General features: G+C 45.0%; 1 protein-coding gene across 1 annotated transcript; it reads right to left on the bottom strand.

Annotated features, from left to right (window-relative positions):
• Positions 1-1,342: 1,342 nt before the first annotated feature.
• On the bottom strand, positions 1,343-20,844 carry TNN (tenascin N). Its single transcript, XM_035537609.2, has 16 exons — positions 20,433-20,844; positions 19,122-19,493; positions 16,670-16,933; positions 15,619-15,804; positions 15,015-15,104; positions 13,177-13,440; positions 11,621-11,884; positions 10,569-10,832; positions 9,479-9,742; positions 7,107-7,237; positions 6,438-6,570; positions 5,454-5,605; positions 3,928-4,024; positions 3,085-3,252; positions 2,249-2,412; positions 1,343-1,700 (listed from the first exon to the last, which is right to left on the bottom strand). The coding sequence occupies exons 1-16, from the start codon at positions 20,842-20,844 to the stop codon at positions 1,554-1,556; spliced, it is 3,372 nt and encodes a 1,123-aa protein (XP_035393502.1). The 3' UTR covers positions 1,343-1,553.
• Positions 20,845-22,563: the final 1,719 nt, after the last annotated feature.

Below are 22,563 nucleotides of genomic sequence, written 5' to 3' on the forward strand. Positions count from 1 at the left end.
TCAGCCAGGTCCTACCAGCCACAGAGCAGTTAATTGCTTTACAGTATCAAGTCATGAAGAGATCACATAGTCCCTGTCTCCATTCCAGAGCAGACTCCAAAGGACTAATTTTTATGGTGCTAGTTTTTCCACACAGCTCTGGCAATGCTGGGTATTGCTCCACCTCTGTAAAGAAAGCTTAGTTTAAATTGAAAAGAATAATAATTCTACCACCCAAAGCAAAGAAGATAGAAATATTTTAAGACCTCCTTTATTTGCAATTTTATTGCTTCCCCACAGTATGAGAAAGATTCTTTAAAACACGTTGCTCGGCTTAGCACTGGGATAGAAGAGGCCACTAAGACATAGGACAATCACGTTCCAATCTGCTCAGACAAGCAAGCCTTTAAGCAAGCATCGTTTGGTGAGCTCATACTTACTTCTTCCTTGGCTGTAGCTGGTGGTCCAGAATTTACATATCCGCTCAGGGCAAGAAAGTAAAACTCACCTTTATGGGTGTGAAGAAAAAAAAAGCAGCCAAACGTGAAACCAGATGCTGGAGCCCATCTGAATCTGCAGACAGCCTGAAAGGAAAGCCTGAGGGAGAGTGTGCAGGATCAGTCTAATTCCAAGATGCTCATTTTAGTGTCAGATGATAAGCGATATGATTTCAGCATCACTGGCTACCCACACTGCTAATGAAAAAGCAGAGGGCGGCAGATGGAACAGTCACATAGAGAATTTTCTTCATGGTCTGTATCAGGCAAGCGTTATGTAGAGGTTTGGGATGGTAGGAAGAGCTTGGAGGAGTGTAGCCCTCACAGTCTCACCTTTCTGGGCATTATCTGGGAGCGTGAACATTAATTCACTGCATGTCTCCTCAGGCTTTTCGTCTGACTGGGAGACAAGAAGAGACAAGCTAAATATAGAGCAGGATTTTTACTTGGAAAGATGTGATATTGGAGTTTGAGGAACCCAGACTACAGACTTTGCCTGGGTTAATGAGCCCTGCTAGCAGTCTGACAATGTCTCCCAAAGCCCAGCAGTTTGACTGGAGGAAGAGAAAGGAATGCTGTGCCCCAGAAGATGAGGGGAAAGAAAACAAGGACTACAGACCAAGAGAAGGAGAGGAGGCTGTCTCAGGAAAGCTCTCTCTGGTACGACGTAGGGAGCTTTCATTTTTCAGTGGGGTCAAATTTATTTTCGTTGAAGTCTGAAGTGGATGGCACCAGAGAATCGAGGAGTCAGCAAGCTGGGTTTTAAGAAACAATAGCATGTATTAACACTTGTTTTATGTGCAATTCATAAAAGTTGCATACATTGGATCAAGCAGGTCCTTGTCACATTTAGCCAACCAGGGAAGCTACAAGCCCAATGCCCCCAGCGAGCCCCCCCCAGTCTCTGTCAGATCACCCATCAGGAGCTCCAAAGGCTGGAAGCAGGCTGGGCTGCAGACACAGAGACTTCTGGGGCAAGTTGGTCAGCAGTTGCTTCCAAAGTATTGGAAAGAGTCATCCAAACCTAACTTTAAGAAATACCAAATCATAATTTTTGGGTCCTGCACAGAGGACAATTTAAGCCCTGATCTTCTTCCTCCTTCCCTGTAGAGTTCTCTTCCTCCTCCCAAGGATTGACTCATTACTAGAAGACTGAGGACGGATCTTCATCTCAGTAAAAGGGATGGAGAACTCATGGCCCTTCCATGGCTCCCAATTCACCCCCTGGGAAAAGACCGAGGAATGTCTTTTATTAAAGCATGCAGATAAGTGCTAGGAGTTTGCCACTCTCCCTCCACCCCAATACCATTTAACCCCCCCCCCCCCAAACAGAGATGCTATTGTTCACCAGATTTTGACTGTAATTGTAATCAGTTTTCCAGACACTCCCAATACAAATTAAATCTGTCTGGTTTGGAACCCAACTGGACTGAGCTGTCTTCAAGCACAAAATCAGCCTGTACAATAAGATGCACATCAAGGCATGCGCTGAAAGCACTTGCTTTTTTTCTCTGTTCCCCCGTGAAGTCAAAACAGCTCCACCTCAGATATTTCCGTCCACCACAGGAATCAGGAGGCTGTGAGCTCAAACCCTCTGGATCGAGGGAGAATAGCAGGGTAAGATCCATGAGCTTCCTTATGGATCATTTTCCTTTCACATGAAATGAGTTAAAATAGCCTTGGCAATCTGTCCTGCTATAGCCCCCACCCTCTGTGGGTCTTCCTAAGGCTAGAGAGAAGAGCTGACCCTCACACAGAGATGTGCCACTCACCTCGCTGTGTTTGCTCTCCCCGTATTTCCCGTTAAGGTTGGCCAAGTGGCAGTTCTTGTACCACCACGCGCCATGGTGTGTCAGAGCACAGTTGCTGAGAGCCACATCATTGTCTCTGTCCCACGTTGTGAACTTCCAGCCATTGTGGTAGGTCATGGCATCCCCTAAGGGAAGGGATTGCAGACGTGAGTAGGAATAAGGGAGTGCAGTTGCTCAGCTTGAGGGTTTATATCAGGCAGAACGAAGCAGGCCTGTCAGGGGAAAAGCAACAACGCAGGATGGGGCTGGAGAATAATTTCTAATTGACTGCTATTAGAGGCCATGTCCAAGGGCTGGGTGCTCTGGTGCTGAAGATCTTAGGGCAGCAGGACATTAAGAAGTGGAAGACTACGGACACAACGGCAACAGTAAGGATTTGCTAGTGGCAGAAGCCAGCACCAGGATAGATACTTCTGCTGAGCAAACTCCCCTTCTGAACAAAAAACATTCTTTGCATTTCTCAGCTGGGGAGCCCCAGAAGTTGCTCCCCCATAGGGGCAGGTTATCTCATGGAACTGCTTCACAGTCTGCCTGTTCAGCTGGTGTTTCTCTGGGTCACAGAGCAGCTCTCTTCCCAGCGAAAGAGCAACTTTCTCCCGTCCTCAACAGGAGACAGCCCTGTGGGCACATTCTCCTCAGCCCTCCTAGGAAGTAGAGACATCTCTCCTCAAAATGAGCCACATCCAATCTAACCTGACCTAACGAGCTGCCATGCTACTGGCAAAACCAACACAGAGTCCCCAGCATTTGCTCCCCTGTGTGAAGCAGAGAGAGCACAAGTCGCAGGCACTCCTCACCAGCATTGCCTCTGTAATTCCCCACCAACAGCCTGTATCTCTCTCTGCTGGAGGCAACCTGGAAGAAGTCGTAGACAGCGTAGGCAGACTCATTGGCTGTCCGCAGATCCACCCGCAGCTCATAGCGAATGGGGCTGCTGCTTGTGAGATTGTGCAGCTGGTCAAGACCTAGAGGGAAGAAAAAAATACTTTTAAAAGGGAAAAGCCTGTTCACCTTTGCAGTCCTGGAATCTCACCCTGTGGCCATTTTGGTTAAATCAGCTATTTCCTGCCTGCCTCCTTCCCTGCTTGATGCTGTCATGACATTTTGCCAAGTTTATGCTGTCTTATCCCAATTTCTGGCAAGAGATAGCATTGTCAGGAAAAAAAAAAAAAGAAAAAAAACAGCTTAAAGCAGCACAAGATAGACTGTGCAACATTATTTTTCTAAGAACATTTAAAGACTCTTGATCCAAAGACCTTGACCTATTTAGGGCTGGATTCTCTGATCCAAGCAGAGCTAGCTAACAAAAAATGACTGAGCACACTAGGTTTTGTATAATAGCCTGGATTTTACATTTTCATCACTGTATTTTCTTTATTTTTCCTCTTATAGGAGCATGCAAGCCTGAAATAAACATTTCCAGAGTTTGGCTTGCTTTGGGACCACTCCAAACGCCAAACATGTCAGTGGAAAGACTTAGCAGGCCTTTACAGATCCTCAGTGTTTCATTGGCACTTCCAGGGAAGACAAAAACTGACAGGTGAGGACTGAAGGCTCAGCAGGGCCTGGGTATTTCAACATTTAAGTGCTTCTACAAAGCTGATCTTCAGCTCTTCACCAGTAACACCCTTGTACTGTACCAAGCCAAAATTCCCCAGTGGGATCTCCAAAGCCTTCCACATAATTTTTCCAGCGTTTGTAGAAATCCAGCTCGCCTGTGTTCCGCCTCTGAAACACCTGCAAAGCAAGAATTGCCGAGTGAGAGTTCACAGCAGGCCGAGGAGAGATAGAGTATTGGGGTGAGAAATCCTCATCGTGATTCAAATACAGTCTGAAAGGTGAAGTGTTTGGGAACAGACAAATCTAGCTAATGGCATGCTGCAGCTGATCAGGATACATATGCATTCGTTTTCATTTTCTGACTCCAAAGAATCATATAATCAATAAGGTTGGAAAAGGCCATCTGGTCCAACCTTTAACCCAGCACTGCCAAGTCCCCCACTAAACCATGTCACTAAGCACTACATCCGCATGTTTTTTGAAGACCTCTATGGATCGTGACTCAGTTACTTTCCCTGAGTAGCTTGTTCCAATACTTTACAACCCTTTCAGTGAAGAAATTTTTCCTAACAGCCAGCCTACACTGCCCTGGCACAACTTAAGGCCGTTTCCTCTTGTCTTATCACTTAGTGCTCGGGAAAAGAGACCCATCTCCATCTCACTATAGCCTCCTTTACAGTAATCGCAGAGTGAAAAAACACCTGGGGTGAATACTTAGTTGTACAAAATTTACAGTTTACTTTTCCACCAATCCCTGCAGGCAGGGATCCTGCAAATCTCAACACTTGGGCAAATCAGGCTTATGGACAAGATACAGAGGTACGTTTAGGTTTCTAAACTTCACCAGAATCAGCAGGACTTGGGCAGTAATACACAATTTGTTTCAGTGGAGAAAATCACTTATCACTGAAAATAAAAGTTGAAGAAGGGAATGAAGATATTTTATTTGGTCGTTTAGGGAGAATCTCAGATTCGTTATTTCACCCTTACACAAATTCCTCACCTCAAAGTGCCTGTGTTCTCCCTCCAGCTTCCCTTGAGTGACTCACTGTGTGGTCAGAGTCTGGGTGCATGCTCACAGTACTAGCATTTAAAATATTACCATCAGCTGAAATGCATTAACTGTCCACACATGTAAACTTACACTGTGGTCAAGATGAGATAACCTAGCTTAGCTTAAAGATCTTTTGCAATAAATTGACTAAGTTGTACTAACTTGTCTTTTAAAGGGACTTGAGTGCATCCTCAACAACCCCTGTGCCCCAACTGGCAAGAGGTAGCATGTTAAACTGCCATAACTCAGTGATTACCCTCAATCAGCAACAATAAAAGCTTTGAGTCACACTCATGACCAAGTAATGAAAAGCCCAGCATCTCCCTGTCAAGCTTTTGAGCCACTCAGCCTCTCACAGCTTTTCTACCGGCTGTCTGAGGGTTATCCATCAACATCCACCTCCCTTCCTAAAACATTGCTACTCCATCAAGGCAGGAGCTGAAACACAGCAGGGCAGCAGAGGAAAAAGCATCAGCTAAGCCCAGTATGAGCTTCCCTTGACCACATTCATTTAAAAAAAAAAAAAAAAAAAAAAATCAGAGAATCACTCACTATCCACCCGCCTCCATCGGTGGTCATGTCACAGTACACCTGCATCGGCCTGCTGCTGTCTCCGTTGAGGTAAATGGTGTACGTGCCACTCGGGGTGTCTCCATTCTGCTGTGTCTGGCTGCAGTCTGCTGGATACGGGTAGAGGAAACTAACTGGGAGAAGAGAGAGGCCAAGACAAAATCCATCAGCAAAGCAGGCCACGAAGCTGGAGCAGGCATCTCACACCTTTAGGAATCTCCTACAATGGTTCTGGATGAAAAGAAAAGGAAGCGCCCAGCTGCACCAGCAGGTAGCTGCAGGCAGCCTTCCCCACTACTTGGGAGCTGGCACATGAGTGGGGCCACCAGAGGCTGCAGGAGGCGCAGTCCTGGGTCACAGTGAGAGCAGGACAAGGAGCCCTTGCCTGTGATGGTGGGAATGCCAGTAATCAGGGAGTTTATTTTCTCTGCATCTCACAACCTGTCCACAATTGGCAGCCGCTATGAGAACTGGCATGGTACAAGAGACTCCCACATCAAGCTGGCGTGAGATTTTGTGTGATTTGCTATCACCCTGGTGTACTTATCCTGATCTCTGAAAACAACCCAGGCAGCTGCCCAGTGCCACAACAGTACTTATACAACTGCACCCTATTATTAGGAGAACGGTGCAGAAAGATCCCTAGCTTATCATCATCTCTTCTGCCCACTGGCAGCTCACCAGGAGGCTTTGTCCTGCCCTTGGCCAGCAAGGTTTACCAGCAGCACTGACCAATGTGGGCAATCTCCACTTGCTCCATCCTGTTGTGTTCCCAAGCCTCCAGATGGTGTGGCTTAGAACGGACAATCAGCCAGAAGACAAGCTGTTGACTCACTAGATGGCTTGCTTCTGATCACATAGTTTCCCAGTGTGTCTGTAGAACAGGAACTCCATCCCTGACCTCTACCATAAAACACAACAGCTGCAGAGCCCAGGGAAAAGTGTAACACCAAGGCCCGATCCTACCTGTGGAAAAGGTACTGTCTGTCTTTCTGCTCTGACGATCTCCCTTATAGGCCATCACAAAAATGGTGTATTTTGCTCCTTGTTCCAGTCCTTCCAGCACAAACCGTTGTTCACTAGGACCCAGCTGCACTGCCTGCCAAATAAAACAGACTGAAGATCAACCCAAGTTTGAACAGCATTTAGCTTTTCTGGACTACAGTGCCTCACGCTCTGCATCTATTTATGGGCTTTTCTTGTAGAGTTCAGACAGGCACACACTGGCTCCATACCCTTGAGATGTGGAGTCCATTTCCTCAGAAGGAAGAATTAGAGCAGGGTCTCAAGAAACACTGTTACGACGCTGTTACTTTATTCCTGCTGAGTGCTGCTCTTCCATGTGGTAACAAGTTAGAAAAGCAAAAAAAAAAAAGAAGCCGCAAACCTGTTCTCTTCACCATGAACATCTGTTGGGAAGAGGCATTGCACCATCACAAAGTCCCTCCGCAGCTTCTACTCCTGACAGTAACACATTTCCTTCCTTAGGCTCTGCCTCCCCAGGCTATGGATAGCATAGATTCCCCCTCAAAATTGTTTCCCCGTGGTCCATATACCCACAAGCTCCAACTGGCAGAGCCTATAACCCCAGGGGTGATCTCAGTGGGTTCTGCAGGGCTGAGGAATTCACCATACCTTGCTGGCGCCATCTTGACCCCGGTAGGTCAGAGAATAACCATCAATCTGTGCTGCAGGAGGAGTCCAGGTAACTACACCAGTAGACTGAGTCACGTCTGATACACGCAGGTTCTTGGGAGGATCAATCTCTATTGAAAAAGAAATGAAGAATCATGTCCCTTTGCTTAAATGAAAGACAGCAACCCCATCATAGAGCCTGGGCAGAGCTTTCAATGCCTGATCCTGTTACCTGGGAACTACAGAAGTTACCCGGTGAAGTTCATGGCTAGCAAGAAGCAGCCTAGACCAACCATGGCAAGGTCTGTTATAAATCCAACTTGGGGTGTTTTGTAGCCCTGCAACTGGCTCAACTGTACAGGGGCTCCCAAGGGCCTAGGAGCTCCTGATCCACCTGCCTGAGAAGCCCGAGAAAAAGGCAGTTCACAGCAAGTGTCAAAAAGCATCTGTCTTATAAGATAACCACAACAGGGCTCCAGTGCTTCCCTAATGATAAAAGCAAATTTCTAAAGCTCAGCTAGAAGTAACACTAACGGAAGCAGCCTCTCGCAGATTTTCATCCTATGCTTGCTATATTCTGGTGTTTGGGGAATATCTTAAAGAAAATAGCAGTAGGTTCGTATGACCTTCCAAGTTTTAGAGGGAGGGTACTTGGTGGGCAGTGCTGGCCTTGAGGGAAGAGTGCTCCAACCCTGAAGCATGCCTGAGTTTATGGCAAACTACAACTGAGTAATTCAGCACAATTCCCTGCTCCTCCATAGATCTGTGGTTGACAACGGGCCTCCCATTTAACTTGCCCTTTGATTCTGTTCTTGTCTCTGTAAACCAGGCAACAACATTTCTGAGACCTTGGAGAGTGTTACGAGGACAATGGTAACAAGGATTATAATGCAACAATGAAATATTAGAGTTGTGAGAAGGCCAGAGAGGAAGACAAGGCCAGGCCACGTCTTTTTTAGATAAAAAAGAACAGCAGAGCAGTGTGGCTTCTCTGGATTCTGTGTATATAGGGTTACCAAATATAGGGTTATCTTAACAAAGATATAAAAACGGAGGAGAAATCAAAACACCAAATACAAGGAAGTGACAGAACTCTGAAGTCACACATGTTGTTCAAAACACAAGTTATCCATTATAACTGAAGACCGCAAATTCAATAGGTTCCTGAGTTAAGCATTAGGTCATTATTCTCATGCTTGGTATGGGAGACTACTAGACAATTGCTTTAAACGAAATGACTCAGAAATCTTCTCAGAGGTGCTCATTACATGTACACCTCCTGTTGGACAGGAGAGGGAGCTAAAAGGTACCAAATCCATTAGAAAAACCAAGTGATGGGAAGTGCAGCCTTAGAGACAGTCCTCAGATTTGACAGCACTATTCCTAAAGGCCAGCAATTTCCACAGCTGCAGGATACTACTACAGAATAGCTCCCTGCTACAGCCTGTTTTAATGATAGGGAACAAGCAACCATCACCTAGAGTTAAGAAATATATTTTTTTCATCAGAAGTTGGACTGTTTTATCAGAGGTGTCTTTTTTTTTTTAAATATATCACTAAGAGGAAAAAAATGTGTAGATATATCAAAAATATCCCTGCTGATGCTAAACGCATTCCCTTTCCGGGCAGTTTTACTTCTTGTGAAATTTCCAAGTGCATCCATTTTCATTCTATTTCAAAAAAAAGAACATTTCAATTTGCTGAAACTCTCCTTGATTTTTCCAGTTCCTGACAGGCTTAGGCTTTTTGCCTCAACAGATCTCCATTTGTCCCCATCAGCTGCCCTCAACCTCTGTAAGCACTGGGGAACTGTCTGGCATCTTGCCCCAAATCTAAGCTTTATCTGTTCTATCTCACACCAGCTTGACTCAGAAACTAAGAAAACGTACGTTAGCAAGGCCAATGGATGTGGAGTGACCCTGAAATATTCCCAGAACGCCGTAATCCTTATGGCTGACTGAACAGGACAGATTTAAGCCTGTTTTGCAGTCTCCTAGGACCAACCTAGGGTCATGAGTCAGGCCATTATTTTTAAGTGTCCCTGAATCTAAGACAGTTTAACTTTCGGATGTTAAACCTCTGTTACTGTTAGGCTTGATAGCAGCATGCAAAGCACTGCACACTTTTGATTAAGGACAAGTGAAATAAGGTCAGTACTCAGCTGCCACAACTGTGTTACAACATCTGCCTCTTCTATTGCAGCCTATAATAGTCTCTGCTATACCAGGCTATAATCACGCACTTATCTCCAGAATGGGTTTACCACTGTGGATCTTCATTACCCAGTAATGCAATCAGAGATCAAAAACTGTACAATAACTAGTGAGTGGGGTTCTTCTACCCTGGTTCTCTTCCCTTCCACCCACAGTTACCTGTCAGTGCATCCGTGCTTGCCCTCTTGCTCTGCTTGCTTCCCAGCTCTGCCCAGAGATGGATGGTATACTTCATGCCTGCTTTTAGTCCTGTCAGAGTTGTAATGCTCTTGGCTTTCCCCACTTCCATTTCCTTGGTGTCCCCATCAGCAGAAGCGTAGCTCACCATATACCTATCTATGGGAGCTTGGACGCTATCCCAAGAAATGGTGGCTGAGTCCTCTGTCACTTGGTCAGTTACCAGATTCTTTGGGCTGTCCATTTCTAAGAAATAAAGTGTGGAATATAGAGCATGAGTAACTGAAAGACACGTATGTTGCTCTTTAAAGCTCTTGCTTTCTAAAGCCCCATGATATAGATGGTGTACACCATGTCTGGTTTCAAGTTAATCAGGACAGTGAGACCTGTGTCCTGCCCCATCTATCCCCCATTCCCAGGAAGCTGCCAGTCAGTCAGTCTTCAGCCTAGCTAAGCAGCCAGTTCCTGTGAGCAAAAGCCTTCATTATATTACGTGAATTACTGATATTTAAGAGACTTCTTCTGGGCTCAGACAATTCTCTCTTTTCATGTTATAGAAGGTGAGTAAAACGGGAGCATTCCCTTCCAAGTCCGGATTCATTGGTAAACACCATTCTTATTAGTGGCACTAGTTGAACCACCTGAAGTTTAAGCAGGGTTCAACAGCAGCAATATATACTGCTGGGCAGCACTCAGCCACACCTGCAGAGCTCAGCACACCTGGACACCAAAATCAGCAGATAGTGCTGGTAAGTGAGGACCACAGTGCTTCACTAAAGCACAATGAAGCTTGCGCTGGTCTGATAGCTTCTGAACTAACAGATCAGTTCAGTTGTTAGTTCCTAAAAGCAGTTAGCATTTCTCCTCTTGACTCAAAGGGAGACACCATTTCTATCTGAAGCTTTCTGTCTGAAGGTGTCTGGAACATGGATGTTTTCTCATCATAGGCGACCACAAGATGAACTGCTGTCTAGCATATGCTCTGCAACAGGCCAGAAGGAAACAGGCCAGAAACAGAGATCACCTTCACATCACAGTGTTGTGTAGTACCACAGAGATTCTCCTGAGATACCTGTCACTGCCTCAGTGCTGGTCCTCTTGCTCTGCTGGGTTCCCTTCTCTGCCCAGAGGTAGATGACATATTTAGTGCCAGGTTTCAGTTCTATCAGAGTTGTGGCAGTCTTGTTCTTCCCCACTTCTACCTCCTTGGTGTCACCATCAGCAGAGGTGTAGTTCACCGTGTACCTATCTATGGGAGCCTGGACCCTGTCCCAGGAGATAGTGGCTGTCCTCTCTGTCACTTGATCAGTCACCAGGTGAGTGGGGCTGTCAATATCTGCAGAGTGAGAAGTTAAAAACACAAGTTGTCACAGTCGGGCTGTGCTGGGCCACCAGGAGACTCACCTCTAGGACTCCTCACCAGGAGACTCTCCTCCAGGAGTCCTCACCTACAGGACTGCTTTTTTTTTTTTTTCTCTTTTGTTAAAGAGACCAGCATGACCCAGCTGCACATTTACCCACCTCCCTTCAGCAAGTCCCTGACCTAGAGCATGGGTATTGTAAACGCTTACAACCTCCTGTAACGGATACAGACATTCAGCTCTGCAATGGTACCAACAACCCTCACACTGGGCAAACCACATCTTCTTAACCGGGACTGGCCACAGAGAGGAAAGAAACAAGATGGTAAGAACAACTGAGGAACTAGGATTAATCATCCTATTGCAAGAAAAGACATCCTGCATGCTGTTAATCTCTCTGCACTCCAATTTCTTCCCCTGCAAAAAAGAACTTATTCCTTGAAAAAGGATAAACTAATTAACAAATTGAAATAAGACTATACAAATACATGAGAGACACTAGAATAGCATCGTTTGCACAGGTGAAGACCACTAATCCCTACTAGTAATTGCAACATAGCCTATTTGTAGTATGTACAGGTAATTAGGGTGTCTCTGTGATAATGTTGAATGGGTTTCACAGCAAGATGCATTAACCTGAAGACTGGATCTGCTAAGCTTGAATCCCCCTCTATTGTGAAACTGCCTTGGGATGGGCTTATTCAGCATTAAGGCAAAGCTGGGCTGTCGTTTATGCTCTTAATTCACCCTATTGCCCTCTTACCTGTCACAGCCTCAGTGCTGGCCCTCTTGCTCTGTTGTTCTCCCTTTTCTGCCCAGACACGAATCACATACTCCATGCCCGTCTTCAGTCCTGCTAAGATGGTGACATTCTTGTCTTTCTCCACTTCTCTCTCCTCTGTATACCCATCAGCCGATGTGTAACTCACTCTGTATCTGTCTATTGAAGCCAGGACTTTTTTCCAGGAAACAGTAATTGCATCCTCTGTCACTTGGTCAGTCAACAGCTTAGTTGGGCTATCGATTTCTATAAGCGGAAGTAGTTATTAGAAGTTTTAGTATAGCACTGTGGTGATCACAATGGTCTAAATATTTAAGACAACATAAGTTTTATAGGCAGAGGTAGTATGTTTTATTAGACTATCAAATATATTTGAAAAACAGATGAGCTTTGGGAAATGATTCTGTGTGCAAAGACCTAAAAAAAGGCTTGCGCATCCAAAAGCTCCTTTGCTTTTCCTCCAGCTCAAACTGGCAACAGATCCAATACAAGTTTTGTCTTTTGCTACAAACCACGTATTGATCACAGTACAAATAACCAATACTTAAATAAATCCCATTGGATATCCCATTTGTGCACCCAAATCATTTTTTACTCTTGGATATGGAGTAAGGTAAATAGAACAAAGGGGCTAACAGCTTGCAAGCCCTACCATTCTTGACACATTGGTAAAAACCAATTATGTTTATTTGAACTTATCTGCTTAAACATCCTGAATGGAGCATCCCAAACATTCCCCTTGGTAACGCCTGTCTGTGGTCATTTTACCTTGCTAGGCAGCTGAACTCCACCACAACCACTGTACTGGGTTGTACGGGGTCTGGCTGGGATGGAGTTAGCTTTCCCTGCAGCAGCCCACACAGACCCAGTACACTGCCACAGAAATGCAAATTGCAGAGACAAGACATTTGCAAACAGTCGATAGAAACTGCTCCTGCATGGCCACATGGCTGGCTGAATTATAAAAACTGCGCTAAACAGTGCTTCAAGGAGTTTCCCAGTCCAGCTGCAGATGCTGCTGCAAGCACCCTTGCAATTGAAGCTCCCTGCCACCAGGGGACAGTGACCAAATGTCCTGTTCAGGAGATTTGATTCCCCACATGATTCTTACCTTATGCCATGATACCAATACATCTGCGTTTCCATTTTAACAAACACTCTGCCATGACTGTGCAGAATCTGTATGAGCCCACAGTACTGCTGGGCAAGGTCACAAGAGTCACCCAAAGAACAGCTTGGAGGTGGTTTATGGCATTTTTAAGGCAAGGCATGAATTACATGTTCCAGTTATAAGGCTTTAGCTTTGGCTGCATTTCACTGTTCTCGCTGCTGACAGTAACTGGTCCATAACAGGACTCAAAAGGAAGAACCTTCTCCTAAGCTGGAGATCTGTTCAGCCACACTGGTAAAAATGACATGAATTTTTTGCCTTATTAAAAACCCATGCAATGCAGAAGCTGTACTGAAACAAGTAACATTAATAAATTGAGTTTGAAATTCAAACCTAGCTCCCTCCTCCTGCTGCTGCTACAACTTACCTGTCACAGCTCTGGTGCTGGCCTTCTTGCTCCTCTGGGGACCCTTCTCTGCCCAGATGTGGATGATATATTCCATGCCTGGCTTCAGACCCAGTAAGGTGATGATACTGTTTTCACTGCCCACCTCTATTTCCTTGATGTCCCCATCAGCTGAAGTGTATCTCACCATGTACCTGTCTATGGGAGCCTCGACTTTATTCCACGAGACAGTGGCTGTATCCTCTGACACTCGGTCTGTCACCACATTGGTTGGGCTATCAATTCCTGGGAGAACATTTTGAAATGCAGGATTAGGAAACTCCATCCAAATGAAACCACGACTATACCTGTCAAAGCACGCACAAATTTCCTTCATTTTGCCTTGCTGCTCTAGCCAGTTATAACAGTCATCCAGGCTCCCCCTACAGCCCCTCAAGAAAGAAAGGCATCCATGAGGAGCCAGAATAGTCAGGGTGGGAAGAAACCAAGATTTTTCCACTTTCTAGATGATCTAGATGAAACATTCCATTGCTTTCTGTAGGAAGATCTTACAGTCCTCTTGCCTCTCTTTCTTTGGGTAATGACTCTAGCATTACCTCTGCGCCTGCGTTCCTCACAGCACTCATCCTTTCTGGGTCTCTGGTGTCAGCCATTTGTTGCTCCTTCCTTTCTGCCTACCCTGCAGACCTGTCTCTCAGACTCCCCCAGACTACAGCTATCTTAGGCGATGTTTAGTGTTGGCTCTTGCAATAACTGGTATTTGTGTTAGCCCCAAATTTCAGAGGTTATATAAGAAAATGAGCAGGATTATTCATTGTGGATTTTTTTCTTTTCAAGAAGTTTTCCTGCCCCCATGTTTGTGAAGAACAGCTTGAAGACATGATCAAAGTGTGTTCATAGAATCATACCATCATAGAACACCCTGAGTTGAAAGGCACCCACAAGAATCATTAACCCTAACTCATAGTAGTTCCAAATAATCAGAATCTATGTGCGAGAAGCACAGCCTTAAAAAGACAGTGGAAAGGCTGTAGGTTTTGTTGTCTTACATCAATTTATTTTTAATGGAACAATTTACTCAGGAATGTCAGGCCTGATTTGGCATATTTCAGTCTTTGGATGCCGCTCACCCTCCCTTTTGTAAGAGAATCGATTTTCAGAGTTTCCGGTGTTTTACAGGTAGAATGAGACTTCAAAATTCTTCAGGCTCCCTTTTGCAATATTTTTCAGTAACTAGCTGAAAAACATTCTGCCATGTTTTTGAAGAGTTTGAAGCATCAAAGAACCAACAGGTTTTCCAGACATGCTTAAACATACAGGTCTGAAATGACTGTGCTGCCATTTATAGGTAAAATATCCACTACTGTTCAGTTCACAGCCTGGTGAACAGAAAAATAACGCTGGAGTCAGGGAATACAAGAAGGAAGAACTTATCCTCTTTCTTATTGCTCCTGAGCTCAGAGGCCAGACAAATCACCAGCGGCTAATGGCTGCAAAGTAGTCAGCAGCAGCAGCCATACACAGATTGGAAATTGTGTGCTAGGTCTCAGCGAGGTCAAATTGTCAATGGTCTGGGTAGAGAAAGCAAGAACAAGCAAGCTCAGAGTTACTGCTGGGCCTGGCTCTGAGCTCATTTCAAGTTAAGGGTAAAATTACTGTAGCTTTGAAACCAAGGCAAAAGACTGAGCTAAGACTAGATTTAATGTTTAATAAACTGCATAGACAAGCTTAAACAAGACATAAGTACCCCTGACTGCAGTATGCATGAAGAAAGCAGCCAACTGTGTACCTTTTGCAACCTTGAACTGCCCCTGAAACCTGTAGTAACATCATTAGCATAAAAGAAACTTCCCACCTACCAGTCTTGCCACTCACTGAGGATGGTTTCCCCTCTTTACCATCTTTCACGGGTATGACAGTGACCTCGTACTCCGTGCCAGGTTTCAGGCCTGAAAAGAGCAAAAGGGAGCATTACCAACAAGTAGGAAAGACAGCAGTTTTTCTTAAACAAAGCTATTTTGTTTAGTCTGCCCAATTCTAGGTTTGCAGTAGAGATCAAAGTAAAACGTGGATTTCTATCTGAACTTCCATTCGTCTTGAGAATGCCTTGGTAGCACTCCAGCCTTGCCATTAGGGTCTACATTGACTACAGTAAGCGAGGACTTCCCTAACATCCGTATTCCCAGCTCTGAAATAGAATATACTTTATTTCTGACAAGGACAGAATTAAAGCTGAATGCCTTGAAACCTGTTATCCATAGGGCACAGAAACTTTCTCCTTGTGGAGGTACCCATTATTATGGGATATGGGAATCCCAGTAGATCTTACTCTGGCCTACAGTGGTCAGAAGGTGAAGGAGAACACTGAAGAGAGAAGAATTGTCTCAGGACTATGACCAAAATCAATCGCTCCTACCACTTCTCCCTGTCCTTGCCCAATTTGGAATAGTCACAAGTACTCACCAGTCATGATGTGTCTGCTCTTGGGGTCACTGCTTTTGGGCACCACAACCTGTTTCTCATCCATCTCCACCAGGGATCTGAACTTCAGCTTGTAATAATCCACATCCGTTGGTGGGTTCTCCCACTCCACTTCCAGGGAGTGCTCCATCTCCTCCGTCATCCAGATGGCACTGAGTGGTGACAGGACTGAAAAGGACAAAGCAGAGTGCCAGGAGGAAGCAGCATCAGCATCAGAAAGTGACTATAAGGTCCTCCTCCCTCCCCAGTTGCCTTCTCTTAGGCCTGAGACATTTTCCTCAGCCAAACTGAAGAGCTACATCAGTACAGCACAATAAATATTTAAAAAGGCTTAGTTTTATCCATAACATGCCAACTCAAGAGTTTTCTGGCTCTCAGCTCCCACCTATTGTGCTAGAAAAAAAAAAAGTCAAAATAATCCACCTTCTCACTTTTGGCCAAGGGCAGGCAGCCAGCATGCTATCAGTTGCTAATAAAATATCATTTCATTTCTAGAGAGACTGCTTCAAACACGGTCTTTCCATATGCAACCTCCTGTTCTCAGTAACATCAGGTTCATTCAGTCCTGGAAAGAGACTATGAGGAAAACTTGCTGCTGCGGGCATTTTTGGCAGATGAGTACCTAGAGATGATGTCCTCCCTACTTTGAAGTCCCTTCTTCATCCAGTCAAACAGTACGTTAGTCTTAATAACATGCTGCCTTTTTGCATGCTTTCATTTCTGCTCCTTGCAGTGGGCAACATCATGGATTCCCTGAAATTCAGAGGTGTCAACGCCAGTCCAATTTGGACAAGATAAAAGGAGAGAGAGGAAATTTGCAATACTTTCAGCTCCAGCAACACAGATCTAGAGACAGACTCTCCAGAAGAGAACAACAGAAAACTGTGACTGGGATTGGGAAGAGAAACTGCTCTTCAGCATTCAGACAGGATGCTGAAAACCTGCAAAGTCAAGCCATTTGCTCTAGTTGCTTGAAACTAAATTTAAAGATCTACAGATCTTGACTCTGAAGAAAGAGACTGTCAGGTCCTACCTGTGCTTGCTTCTAGATGCTTGGGCTCACTGGTAGTCCCCTTCTTCACATGACGAAGTGTGACATTGTATGTGGTGCTGGGGTGGAGACCCACAATCTCATAGCTGAGCCGCTCTTTGGGCACATGGACTTGTTTCACCAACATCTCATGTTCTACAGGGTAATAGCTAATGAGATAATTATCCACATCAATCGTTTGATCCCAGCTGACAGTCAGGGAGTCCTCTGTGGAGTTCAGCAGGCTCAGGTTCTGAGGAGCAAGCACTAGAAGAGAAAGAAAGCATCCATCTGTAGAGCAAACATTCACCTCCTTGTCTGTCTGAATGAGAAAGTCACTATTTAATTATTCCTTTTATGGACTGGAAAATAATTCCTGGACTGTACAAAACCCAGGAGATGTTCAGAGAAGCTCCTGGCCTGAAGTGAAAGGGATCATCACAGACACCACTGACTCACTCCGAGGTGAATTAGGAGGACAGGTGGCTGTGGAACGTGCCAGAAATCCGTCTTGCATTCTGCTTGCGCTCATCAATCTCTCTCCATCTGGCAGCTTCTCCTCCGGAAGCAGACTGAGGCCCTAATGGCCTAAGTGAGCAGGAAACGAGCAGCACATTTATAGATTCAGTGCTGGGCTGAGAGCGCACAGCGCTCATCAGGAACCCTGCTCTGCTGGGAGCAGCTAGGAGTCCCTCTTTGTTTTCCTTCCTGTTTTCCTGATTATGGCATCAAACACAGACTTCCTGATTAAACTAATATTGTGCTGAGACACCAACTTTTTTTTTTTTTTTTTTAAGGATACACTCATTTTAAACTGTTCTTTTATTCACCTTCAAATATCCCACAGCAGTATTTTGGAGTGGTCAGTAAACAAGAAGTCTCGGAAGAGCACAAGTCAATACTTCCCGTTCAACGTGTCTTTGTCCTCTGTTTCTCCTTTGCAAGGATTTGCAACGCATTAATTATACTGTTGCATGCTTGAAAGTAAAATCTAGATGTTCAGACATTCCAGTTACCATGGCATGTTCAGACATTCCAGTTACCATGGCAATGTACAACAAGATGCATTATTTCATGATCTGAGACATACAAAAACAGTGCTCAGTTTCAGTGTCCCAGGAAGCAAAAATCTACTCCCAACTGGAACAGAAAAGGCAATTTGACAGCTATGGGAGGTGGGCGTTTGGCTACAGATGCTGACATGAGAACCACTTGACTCTGGACTTAAAATAAGCAGGAAGGGAGGCACAGTGCCCAGAAACAGCAAAACAGATCACGCAACATGTATTAGCTCTGCAGCACTTGCTCACTCACATATTCAGAGACCAGCAACCACTTTCACAGAGTGTAAAACATACAGAAGGTGTCAGGTAAGGAAGAGGACCCAGCCAGCCCCTTGGAGAGTCTGGATGGGGAATAGTTCTCTGCTCTCCACCTTTATAAAGCTGCTGTCTCCTGAGCAGGAAATTCTGGTCTGCTGAAAGGAGAGAAGAATGCTGAAGCCACAGAGAAAAATCTCTAAGTAGTGCAGAAGGGGTAGAAAGAGTAAAGTTTTCATGCAGAGCACTCGTTTGGGTGAGGAATTTGAGCTAGTAATCTGTATAAACGGTGACAGGTCTAAGTAGACAGGTCAAGTCTGAGAGGTGAAGGATGACAAGGAACATTAAAGACCTGCCAGTAAGGTCACTGCACACCCCTGCTGAACACCAGCTGCTGCACAGTGTGCAGCTGTTACTTACCTCTCCTTCCTGAGGAGCTGTGAAATATTAGACTAAGCACTGATGTGCTCAGAAAGAAAAGTGGCTTCCAGGGCAAAAGACTGAGTGCTAAGGCCTGGAGCATCACCTTGTGGTTTAAGGGAGATTATAGGTTTTTCAGAACAGGCACCGAGCCACCCAGCATTGAGCAGATTCTGCTGGATGCAGGCGAGCTCAGTCCAGCCTTCTCAGGCAAATGCCACCACCTTGTAACAACACATCAGGGTAAGAGAACTTCCTAAAAACCTCATTTCAAAGGGTGGTTATTTAAACGCTCTCTATATATTGTCTAACATTTTACCAAGTCAACTACCTTACTGACAAGCAGCACACACTGCAGCAAGCATGATTTTACCTCTTATTGTCTCACTTGTACATCAAGCAACAGATTCTGATTCCCTCTAACTACAGGGTCTGTAGACAGCTCTGCTCTCTCCTTCAGCTGCTATACATAGGTAGGTTTGTACTTTAACTTGTGTTTTCTCCTTTCCCTGATTCAGAAATGTTTTCCAGGCAATTCTTGAAGATATGGACCACTCAGCAATCCTTGAGTGCAATCCCAGCAGGAACTTGGAGAGAAACATGGTGAGTCCAGGCTTGGCTTGCCTATGGGATTAGCCCAGTTCTTCTCAGGGAGGGAAAAAGGGAAACTCAGAATGAAAGAAAGGAGGCAGAAATAACTCACAAGCTTGTCTTACCCTGGGAGCAGTCAGGGCCAAAGAAGCCCTCATGGCAGTAGCACTCTCCTGTGTCACAAAACCCATTGCCACTGCAGTCCCCGGGACACCGTTTCTCACTGCAGTCCTCTCCAGTGAACTCCTCATAGCACTGGCAGACCCCTCTGGCCGTGTCACAGATCCCGTTGCCACTGCAGTTCTCAGGACAGAGCTGTTGGCTGCAATCCTCACCAAAATAGGGCTCATCACAGACACACTTCCCACCATCGCAGCGCCCACGGCCGTGGCAGCGGCAGGTGGGGTGGGAGCAGTCACTGCCCTCCCAGCCCTCGGAGCACTTACAGCTGCATGTCTCGTAGAGGAACGTCCCGTGGCCGCTGCAGGGAGAGACGCCTGGCCAGAGCACCAGGATGGCAGGTGAAAGAAAAAAGAAAAGGAAGAAAGTTAGGAACAGAGCAATGAGAAGATGTGTTCAACGTCACTAAATGGAAAGCTTAATTATCATGGGAAAACATGGGCTGGAAAGACCTGAAGACATCACATGGTCCACCTGCCCCTCGTCCAAAAAGTGACCAGCTCCACTCTTGTCTTTCCCAGTGCATTTGTCCAGGGTCAGCAGCAGTACAGATTCCACAGACACACCAAACAATAAATTAGAAAGCTTTTCACAGCCTCTAACCTCAACCTTCCTGGTTGTAAGTGAAGCTCACCACTGTTACTATAAAGATCGAGAGCACATTATTCCCATCTGCTATAAGTTTGTTTTATTTTCACGTATCCAAGGACTTAGCACTTCTCCCTGTATCCATTCCTCAAACAACACCAGTTTGTTAAATTCTTTCTTATAGGCCATGCTGTATAAGCCTGGGATTGCAGGCAGAGCCAGTGGCTGCCACAAAACATCAGCACCAGAAACTGCTCTTCTTTTAGTCAGGTATCAAGGAAGAAATAAAGCTAACGATTCTCAACAACTGCAGAATTCTGGAGGCAGAAATGAGAAAGGAAAGACAGTAACAAAAAGGGCCTTCTTCATCTTCTATTCTCCCCTACCCCAAAATTCCTCCACTGAATCCTCCCGTCTACATGCCTGGGGAGATTTCCCTTGCACTGGTTTCAGAAATGGTGCATATTACTGCATTTTGGGACCTTCAGATTTCTTTTCACATCACAAAACCCTGAGCACCACTCCATCCGCAGGACTCAAGCATTTCACTCACAGGGAACCTCCATAACCCCTTACAGATGGATTCCAGTCCCCAGATCTCTGAGGAAAGCAGGCTATATGTGGGAGGAAAAAAAAAAAAAAAAACAGATACTGCAATTGTTAGGTACCTTGGCTTCCCCCACAGCACTTCTGAGGGCTGCAGAATTCTCTCAGCTCTGCCACTTCTTTCTCCAGCTTCTCCATCCTCTCAAGCAGACCTTTGATGTGGGCCAGAGTTTCACAGTCCCCTTTGGGTGAGTGCACATGGATGTTGTGCCTGAAGATGATATTCTGCTCTTCGTTTTCCTCAGCCTCCCCAGGATCTAGCTGCACCTCACTGTTGTCCGCATGCTGCAGTGGATCTGCCTCCACCTTGATCTGGGAGGACGCTGGCAGGTCAATCTTGTAGGAGTGGCTGAAGGATATTCTTTGACCATTGCTGGTGCAGTTGTCAGATGCAGGAAGTTGAGCTGCAGGTGTCTGAACAGCACAGCACAGCAATACCCCAACTGGGAAGGCAAACCAGCTCCGGAAATCCATCTAGCAGGTTTTCAGAGGAAGCACTGATCCCTCAAACAGCACAGCTACTTTCAAGAAGAAGAAAAATGTAAGAAATGTGGTCATAAAGCTGGGTTTCATGATTTTTTTTTTGAAGACAACTTCTCTACTTTGTCCTGATTCAGTACTAAGTTGGTCACTACCTTGGAAAGAGTCATGCTGGATGAATCATGCAAAAGGGCTTCTAGAACTCCTGACTAGGAGCTTTAAACTTGCAATTATCAAATGACACTTAATATCATAGTCCTCTGCAATTATTAATTACACCATAGCTCTTTTCATCCCCCTGCAGTTACAACAGCCACTGTATCAGTTTCCTAGTTGTGATCCAGATCACCAATTGGCAGGCCATGGTAAGTGATCTCCTGCAGCACCTCAGCTTGCACGGTTTTCAGCTAGAAGCTTGACAACTATGGTGATGCTGTGTCCATGAAAAATTCAGAGAGCTGTCATTTATCTTTCGGTATAACAAGTAGAGCACTTTCTGAGGTCAGCTAAGAGCAGTGGGAACGCAGAACAGCTTTCACTGGCATAAATATACGGCTGCTTGCAGCTGGAAAATGACTCATGCCCAGATGTGTCGCAGTGTCCAACATCTACTTCCTTCTCCCGACATCCACAGCCAAACGTACCAGGTTCAGCACAGGGCCTGACAACACACTGTGTGCTGACCTGACACAGTGCCAGCCCTAGTCTTAGAGTCCCCATCTCTGCATCTGCCTGCTGGAGACAGAAAAGAGGTTTCCGTGGAGCTGAGGACACCTGCTTTGTAGAGACAGGACTGCCAGCCTTGCCTCACCTCACCTCATTAAGTCTCTCAAAATGCTCACTTTTGGTACAACTGTCCTGACAGACATTTGAACTGGCTACCTGCAGCTTCAAGCTCTCATGTTGATTACCTCTGACTTAGTCCATGACCTCAAAAAGGCCCTTTAGGTCACTGTTTTTTAGCTGTGGGACTCAAATGATGCATGAAATGAAACCCAGCCTCCTCGCCCAATATAGTACATAGCCTACACTGTTACCTGGATTGGGGGAATTTAAACATTTCCTCCATTTTAAATTGACTTGTTAGCAATTTGTGTACCTGAACTCTGGCTCTGCTTGGGGAACTTGAAGTTTGTTTTGCTTTCACTCAATATCTGATGTGTTATCTCAGCAATAGCAAGGTTCATTTAGAAGCTACTAGAGCAACTCTGTGAATATATGGTGAGGATAAGTTGTAAAAGTACAGGAAAACAAATGGGTTTATTTCAAAAATATTATTTCTTTCCTACCCTGCAGACATAAATAGGAAGAGCTTTTTTTCAGGCTGATTAAATATCAGAACTAAGACTTAAAAATAAATATTACTGTTGAACTGCATTGACATTTAAAAGTCAAAAGTGAAGTCCAAACATTTAGGTTAAAGTCTTCAGGTAAAGTCTTTAGCAAGAACAAAACTGTTTGCTGTAAAACTTTTATGTTGTTAACCACAGAAGAATTTTGGACTTCAGAAATGAATACCTTCTACACAAGAACAACAGGAAGGGAGAAACTGAACAAACACAGGATAAATTATAAAATTAGAAATCTAAATTTATTTGTTAGCTTATTCCACATTACAAACTGAATTTTGGCATTAACGGTGTCAGTCTGTACAGAAGGTGATACATACTTGGTTAAAAGCTTTGAATTTCATCTCACAGGATGCAAAAACAA

The sequence above is a fragment of the Cygnus atratus genome, chromosome 8 (assembly GCF_013377495.2).
Source record: "Cygnus atratus isolate AKBS03 ecotype Queensland, Australia chromosome 8, CAtr_DNAZoo_HiC_assembly, whole genome shotgun sequence".
Lineage (NCBI taxonomy): Eukaryota > Metazoa > Chordata > Aves > Anseriformes > Anatidae > Cygnus > Cygnus atratus.

What these genes read in the sequence shown, in the direction of transcription:
- TNN (XM_035537609.2), bottom strand. Translation starts at nt 20,844, where the DNA reads ATGGATTTCCGGAGCTGGTTTGCCTTCCCAGTTGGGGTATTGCTGTGC. An exon ending in CTCAGTGAGTGGCAAGACTG is followed by an intron (nt 13,441 to 15,014) that starts GTAGGTGGGAAG and finishes ATGTTCTCCCAG; the next exon opens with GAATTGATAGCCCAACCAAT. An exon ending in AAGCACGGATGCACTGACAG is followed by an intron (nt 7,238 to 9,478) that starts GTAACTGTGGGT and finishes CTTTTTCAATAG; the next exon opens with AGATTGATCCTCCCAAGAAC.